General features: G+C 39.5%; 1 protein-coding gene across 1 annotated transcript in view; it reads right to left on the bottom strand.

Annotated features, from left to right (window-relative positions):
- The window catches only part of GCSAM (germinal center associated signaling and motility), a 14,057-nt gene extending 9,746 nt beyond the window's left edge, over positions 1-4,311 (bottom strand). The window contains exons 1-2 of the mRNA XM_024120463.1: positions 4,283-4,311; positions 1,402-1,476 (exon numbers count right to left, since the gene is read on the bottom strand). Coding sequence (XP_023976231.1) covers positions 1,402-1,476; positions 4,283-4,311 — 104 coding nt within the window. The remainder of the gene's footprint in view (positions 1-1,401; positions 1,477-4,282) is intronic.
- Between the last annotated feature and the right edge of the window lie 3,087 nt (positions 4,312-7,398).

Raw genomic sequence — 7,398 nt, 5'->3', positions numbered from 1 at the left:
AAAAAAAAAAAAAAAAAAAACACAAAAATATCTCCCCCAGTGAGCTTTTTCAGGGAGTTCCCTTGGAAAGGGCAGTGGAAGAGAGGCTGCTGCACTTGAGCTTGGCTGTGGGCACCAGCGTGCTGAGTCTTCTGACAGCTTCTGGGGTCTGTGTACCATTAGAGCCTTTGGGGCTGAGAGGTATGGCTGTAGTTCTTCCTCCTCTTCAGGCTTCGTTCAGGGTTCTTTAGCCCATTTGCTTATATCTCCTATTTCTGCCATTAAAGAAACACTGGAAGGAAACCACTAAATCACACTCATGCTAAGAAATCAGGTTCGCTGAGGAGATACGGGAGTGAGATGAAAGGAGATGATTAATTTTGCATTACTGGATCAATATCTCTGGACTCCCCGAGCCACAGTTTCTTTATGTATAAAATGAGGATACTTATACTGCTTACTTCATGGAGTTGTAAGGGTCACATAAAGTCAAATATGCACAAAAGCTATTTTCAAACTAACTGTTTCCCCCGGTCAGCTTTTCTGCAATATATTCTTGCATTTCAGTTTGGAATTTTGGTCTGGGGTAGGTTCAGGCTATGTGCCAGCAATTCCAGGTTCCTGTCTCCAAAGCTTCCCTGGCTCCAGTCTGCCCAGTCTCTCCCTTGTTCTAATGCCCATGGCCCTTCCAGTCTGTTTCATCCTTTGGACTGTATACTTTAACCTAGGTCCGATGATACACCCCAAATATTTGATCCTTAATTTGCACCGAAGAAAAGCACCCTGTTGGGGGGATGTCTGTGTAGGCTTTGGCTGTATAGTTGCTTTTTAACTGATACTCTTTCAAAAGCTTCTTCTGAAACCATGGGGAAAGTGTAGATAACTCTTCAAGCCACAGAACAACTGGCTTTGCCACACTTCGGGATTCTTGGATTCAGGGACACTCTTCCATATGTTAGCAATTCCCTGACACTCAAAAGGCCTGATCAGAAAGGATTGATGAGGAAGACTTTGTTTAAGAGCATCACGGTAATCACAAGTGTCTCTCTGCACAGCCCTTTCAACAATTGTAGCCATGTGGAGGATGTGGTTACCTCAGAAATAGAAACTCAGCTTAAAGTGAAATGGCCAGGATGCAGCTGGAGCAGAAAGGTACATGAAATCGACAAAGAGACAACAGGAAATAAGGGTCTTCTTTCTAGCTGCTAGGAGTTACACTAGATTCCTAGCAAAATGGCACGTCTTCTGTCCAAGGTTTCAGAGTGTTTTTGTCTTTTGTCTTGTCTTCACGTTTACTATCATTACAACTGCTGCTGCGTCTAAGCAGCGTCCTCTGTTGGGGCGTATGTGAAGTCCAGGACCTGACAGACTTCATTCCTCACAGGCAAAGCCTGGGAGAAGTTTTGTTGGATTTGTTCTCACCTGGATGTTCTCTGTTTGGGGCTTTGATTTCTCAGATTCCAGGGTGTGTCTTGAGAGATCTGCTGCCACCCAAAACTCAACATATCAAGAATGAGCTAAGTCTTTTCTTTCCAGGCTTCCCACCTAGCTTGATACTTTCTCCAGCTTTCTTCATTTCTGCTATTTGTGTGTAACCCCAGAATTGCCTCCGCTTCCTCTTGTTGCCCTCCCATCTGTTAATACGCCCTTCTAAAGCATATACCTCAATCTGTCCTTGATTTGACCTCCCCTCCATTGCCATAGAACAGCCCTCACAACGTTCTCCAACAACTGCCATACACCACCAGGCCCCAATCATTTGTTCCCAAATGTCCAGACAGGCTCATGACAACTGCAAGAATATCAGTGTACAGAGAGGCTTATCCGCTCTATGCAGTTTCAGGGACTGTACACAGGAACCGAGAAGGGCACTGGCCTTGTCTCATGTAAATTGCAATTTTCACAGAAAGCACCAAGGCAGAGAACATGGGATAAAAGGGAAGGAAAGAATTAAATAAAGAAAATAAATTGGCTCATTGTTTGGGTTGGGTTTCTGTATAACTATCTTTTTATTTGTGGGGAGTTTAGGGTATAGAGAAAAAGAAACTAAAAATTAAACACAATTTACTATGTGCTTACTATATATATATACACACACATATATATATGCACACACACTATAAATGCTACTTACTATTATATATATATTACTTACTATACATACTACTTCCTAAATGTAAATAACATATACATTTCCTATGTTATATTTCACTTAATCCCAGAATAAATCCATGAGGTAGATATTATGATTCTATGTCTTACCCATGAAGAAATTGAGGTTAAAAAATTTATGCAACTTGTCTGAGGACAAGTGGGAATAAGTGGGAGAAGCTGAGTTTGCTTCTGGCAGATTCATCCTCTGAAACTCTGAGCTCCTCTCATGAAGGGAATCGGTGCCATTCTGCCTGATGGTGGGAATTTCCCTGCTTTCTGTAACAAATTTGATCTGGAGAGACATGGTGGAGTGTGCTGACTGGATGATAACCAGGTGGTAAAGGTGAAGTTGAAAATCAGATCCAAGTAAATATAAGACTTTTGAGTATATTAAGGAAGACATTTTAATTCAGCATAGAAATGAAGATGCTGGGCCGAGTAACTATGTAGAAAATATGTATTTCTATCTGACACCATATAATGAATGTATGATGCTAAATGTAAAGCAATAAAACTATGAAAATTATACTGTAGATTTGTCTTATTTTGGGATGGGGAAATAATTTTAAGCATAAATTGGTAGAAACCAAAAAGCTTTCTAGATTTAATTCAATTATGTTTAAATATATAAGAAAAACATAAAAATTCTGTATGGCACAAGACACTCAGATTGGACAAAAATATTTTTGGTAATATTTATGAGAAAGGGCTAATTTCTTCAAAGTAAAAATAGCTTTTACAATCAATAAAACAAAGTAGACCGAAATCTAAAACAAAAGCGGGCAAAACGCATATTAGCTCTTCACAGATGAAAAAATACACATCTCTGATAAATATAGACAGTAAAATAAAGGTAACGCTTCTAATGTTATAAGTAGTTATAACTGTGACTTCCCAGTTTATTTTCTTGTTTATGCTTTATTCCCCAATTTCTTTTACAACTAACATGTATTAATGTCACAATCCTTCACTGCCTCTCCAAAGTTCTAAAATACAAAATTACAAATGTAACATCAATCATAACTTTCTCAGTCACATCATATCTGTATTTTGTTTTATTTTTCTTTTCAAGACAGTATTTATTTAGGTTTCCAATCATTCATTCGGTGTTTATTGAGTGCCTACTATATGCCAGAAACAATGTTAGGAAACAGAAATTCAAAGATGAATAAGAAACAGTCTCTACTTTTGAGGACCTCACATCCAGACATAAAAATAGGGACTTATAATCTAATAGAAGAATGCTAGAGTTTCAGACTGAGGGTTGTGAGGATCTGAGGAGGAGAAGTCCCAGACAACACTGACCTTCAGGGAAGGCCGGGAGACATTCCTCGGGTTCACCAAGCCTCCTTTTGGCAGGTGGCTTTTTGGATTCTATGTTCTAGCTCTCAATGGCATGAACTGAGCTCTGGGACACCAAACACAGTCCTGTAAAGACCACCCCCCAACTCCCCAGCTAGCTCATTTTCTCCAAACCACCTCACTTTGTACCATAGGAATTCCCTTGTTTTGGGTGGTACTAATTTTTACAATGGCTGCTTTGACATTAATGAAGATGATGGTCCAAAAAAATAATATCTTCTAATTATTGAACCCTACTCTGTATCAGGTACTATGCTAACATCACACACACTAGAACCCTCCAGCATAGGTATTGTGTTATTATTTCCAGTTATCATTAGGAAACTGAGGCCCAGAAAAGTTAAGCCAAGTTCTCTACCAATTTCAATGACCTCGGCTTACCTGTTGCAGGGAATGTGCACCAGGTAAGGTCTTATCTATCCGGAAGCTTGCTGTTTATTTCGAACTTTAATAGTGACTGAAAGGGTGGTGGTGTCTTTAACCTCAGAAGAGCATACCCTCCAGGCCCCCAGAAAGTTGTTCCATTTCTTAGGGGGTAGTCTATTGCACAGAACTTCCTTGATAAAGTCTTGCCTTTCACCTGTCCTCCACCAGCTGCTCACTGTGATTCTGGGGAGAAGGCCAACCTATAAGGAATTGAACGTGTTCTCTGGCACGTAGTAGGCACTTCATTCTTGTCAGTCCCTTACCCAATTGCTTTCTCCCCAAGAATAGACCTCTTTTTCTCTTTCTGGCTACATTGCCTAGACCCATCTCCTCTGCTCCCCATTAGGGAGTCTGGGCTCACCTGTTTTCCCTCAGCAGAGAGTTCCCCATCCTCTCAGTCCTCTTGGTGCCTTCCCCTCGTCTTGCCCTGTGTTCTGACAAGGGCTGCTCCTGACTTAGAGACAGGGCTGTGTTGCTTGGCCACCAGGGCAGAGAGAGCTGAGAGGAGAGTATCCCTTTGCAGAAGAGAGGAGGAGCCTGCGGGGAGGAGATTCAGAAGTGCACACATGCACAACTTCCTAAAATGTCAGAGGCTGAACCAACTGGGTTATTGCCCTTAACCAGAAGTCGTTAGTTAATGAGAGTTTTGAACAAATGGGGAAGCCCTGTCTGCAATTGTAAACAGGCAATGGGGGTTTTTCACCGCAGATGCCTGAACTTATTAAAGCACTTTGTAGTCCTAGAAACATCAGATGGGGGGAGCTTTGTTTTAAAACAAAAAAGCTTAAAAATCAAGCCATAAACCAGTGGAAAATATTAGCAAAACATACATCTGGTAAAAAGATTTTTATCCAAAGTGTGTAAAGAACTCTCAAAACTTACTGAGAATAGAACAAACATCAAATAACAAAATAGGGAAAATATTTGAACAGATACTTCATCAAAGAAAATATACAGATGTCAAACAAATTCATGAAAAGATGCTCAACACCATAGTCATTAGGGGTGTAATAATGTAAATCAAAACTACAATGCAATACTTTTGCACATCCATTAGAATGGATAACATTGAAAACAAAAACAAAAACTGATAATACCAAGTGCTGACAAGGGAAGTGGAGCATCTAGAAGTCTCACATACTGCAGATGGGAAGCAATATGGTATAGCCTCTTTGGAAAAGAGTATGGCAGTTTCTTATAAAGTTAAACATAGCCTTACCACACAACCTAGCAACCCCACTCTTAGGCATTTACCCAAGAGAAATAAAAAATTAAGATGTCTAAGAACCTGCATGTGTATGTTTATAGCTGCTTTACTCATAATTGCCAAAAAAAACCCCCAAAACAAAACAGAAGAAAACCCCTGGAAATAACCCAGATAATCTCAAGTAGTGAATGACTAAACAAACTATGTCACATCCACACGATGGGATTCTGCCCAGTAATAAAATGGAATGGACTACTAATATATACAACAACATAGATGATTCTCAAATGCATTATGCTGAGTGGAAGAATCCAGATTTAATATCTACCTTTTGTGACATTCAGGATGAGGCAAAACTGTAGGGACAGAAAACACATCAGTGATGGACAGAGAAGGGGTAGGAGAAGGTTTGATCTTCAAGGATCAGGAGGGAATTTTTTTGTTATTGTTCTGTATCTTGTTGTGGTGGTGACTTACATGACTGTATGCATTTCTCATAATTCATAGAGCTGTATACCAAAAAGCATGCATTCTACTATAGGTAAATTATCTCAACAGAAAGAAAGGTTAAAAAATGAAAGAAATTAACTTGGGGACAGGAATTACAGATTTTTAAAATTATTCTTATAGGTGATGGTTGGTTCAAGTTTGGCCACTCATTTGTTCCTTCATTCCTTCAACAAGTATATGCTGAGCACCTACTGTAGGCTGGGCACTGTGGGTTTAGTGGTGAACAAAGCAGATACAGGCCTGCCCTCATGGAGCTCCTTGAAATGAAATGAAACAAAGTGCAAAAGGCCTTACTGCTTGTCCTGGTGTAATGGAGAGGTCATACCTGCAACAGGCAGGGCAGCGTGGGGAAGCAGCTTAGAAGAAACCATGTTAGAGAAGATGGGGTACTAGTTGTGCAACACCAGACCCATCACACATCACTCTTGCCCCCGTTGCTGCTCTCCAGACGTCAGGCTGTCTATGTGGGGGGTTTCCAGGAGCACTTTTTGACAAATGGGCTGAGAGGTGGACAACACTTGCCTAGGAGGACAAAGTATTCTGGAGTGAGTAGGGCTTGTGAGAGGGGAAGGAGCGTTATGCCAGTCTAGGAGGGCTCAATGCATGAAGTAAAATATATTATGATTTATAACATTTTAGTCCTGCAAGAGAAAATACAAATGAAAGATAAGAGCCTATTTCTCTCTGTTGAAAATAAGGGAAGAGACCTTTTCCCCTCCCTCTTTTTAGAGCATTTATTTTAGAAAACTTGTAAGTTCTTTCTCTCCATCTTTAAAATACATGTAAATCTTTTAAAAATTGAATAAACAATCCAGGAACATTTCCCCTGGGACCTGGGGCCCATCTTTTTGAAATGCAATCACAAGGAAGATAAGGCCCTTATCTCCCAGTTTTCCTGGGAGAATAGGAACCAAACTTCAGCTGGCCCTTGGCTCCAAATTTCAAACCTACCTACAGGCAAAAGGATAAGAAGAAAATTTCTCTTTTAAGGACAATCAGCAAACATATTACCAAATGCATTTAGGGTGAATATGTGTGACAAATAATGCAGTCAAGTTCTCTTATTTGAGGACTAGACATGGTTTATCTTGAAAAAGTTTATACAATAGATTGTATCTGTTTGGCTACATAAAAGGGCAAGATTTCTTTGTTTTTGTAATCTCCTTAGTGGATTGCCTATGATTCTCATTACATTCTGGTTTAATGCTTATTCAATAATAAAACTTTCTCTTCATTCTACTTTTGTGGAGAGATTTTCTGGGGCAGCAGGAGATTGTGTGTTTTTAATTATATTTCTCCAACAGAACCTCCATTCACTTTTTCATTAATCACTCGGGTAATTTATCCTTGGAAAGATATTAAGATAGCAAATTTTCTTATCTTGGGAATATCTGAAATTCAGGAAACCCTCTCCTCAGTAAGTTAGTTGAACAGTGAAGAAAGAAAATTCTTAACAAAGCATATATAAAAATTAGGGATGTCTACTGCATACAGATCTAAGAAATCTGGGGCTGCCCTAATCTGTTTCTCCCATTCTCCTCTGTCAAAACCACTTCCTTTCCCAGGTTGAATAATTACAATAAATTTTAAAGAATTTCTTCCAAGTTATCTAAAGCTTTCTATTCTGTTGTGGGGAGAAAAAAAACAAAACTAAACTAAACTTCCTCTACCCTTCTAGGTTCTTCTGGCTCATCTAAGAATTAAATCCACAGGAGACAGATTAACAGGAAAAAACCCCAAATTTAATTATATACTTACAG

The sequence above is a fragment of the Physeter macrocephalus genome, chromosome 1, assembly GCF_002837175.3.
Source record: "Physeter macrocephalus isolate SW-GA chromosome 1, ASM283717v5, whole genome shotgun sequence".
Taxonomy (NCBI): Eukaryota; Metazoa; Chordata; class Mammalia; order Artiodactyla; family Physeteridae; genus Physeter; species Physeter macrocephalus.
The sequence above is the reverse complement of the archived record's forward strand: the minus strand, read 5'-3'. Positions and strand labels throughout refer to the sequence as shown.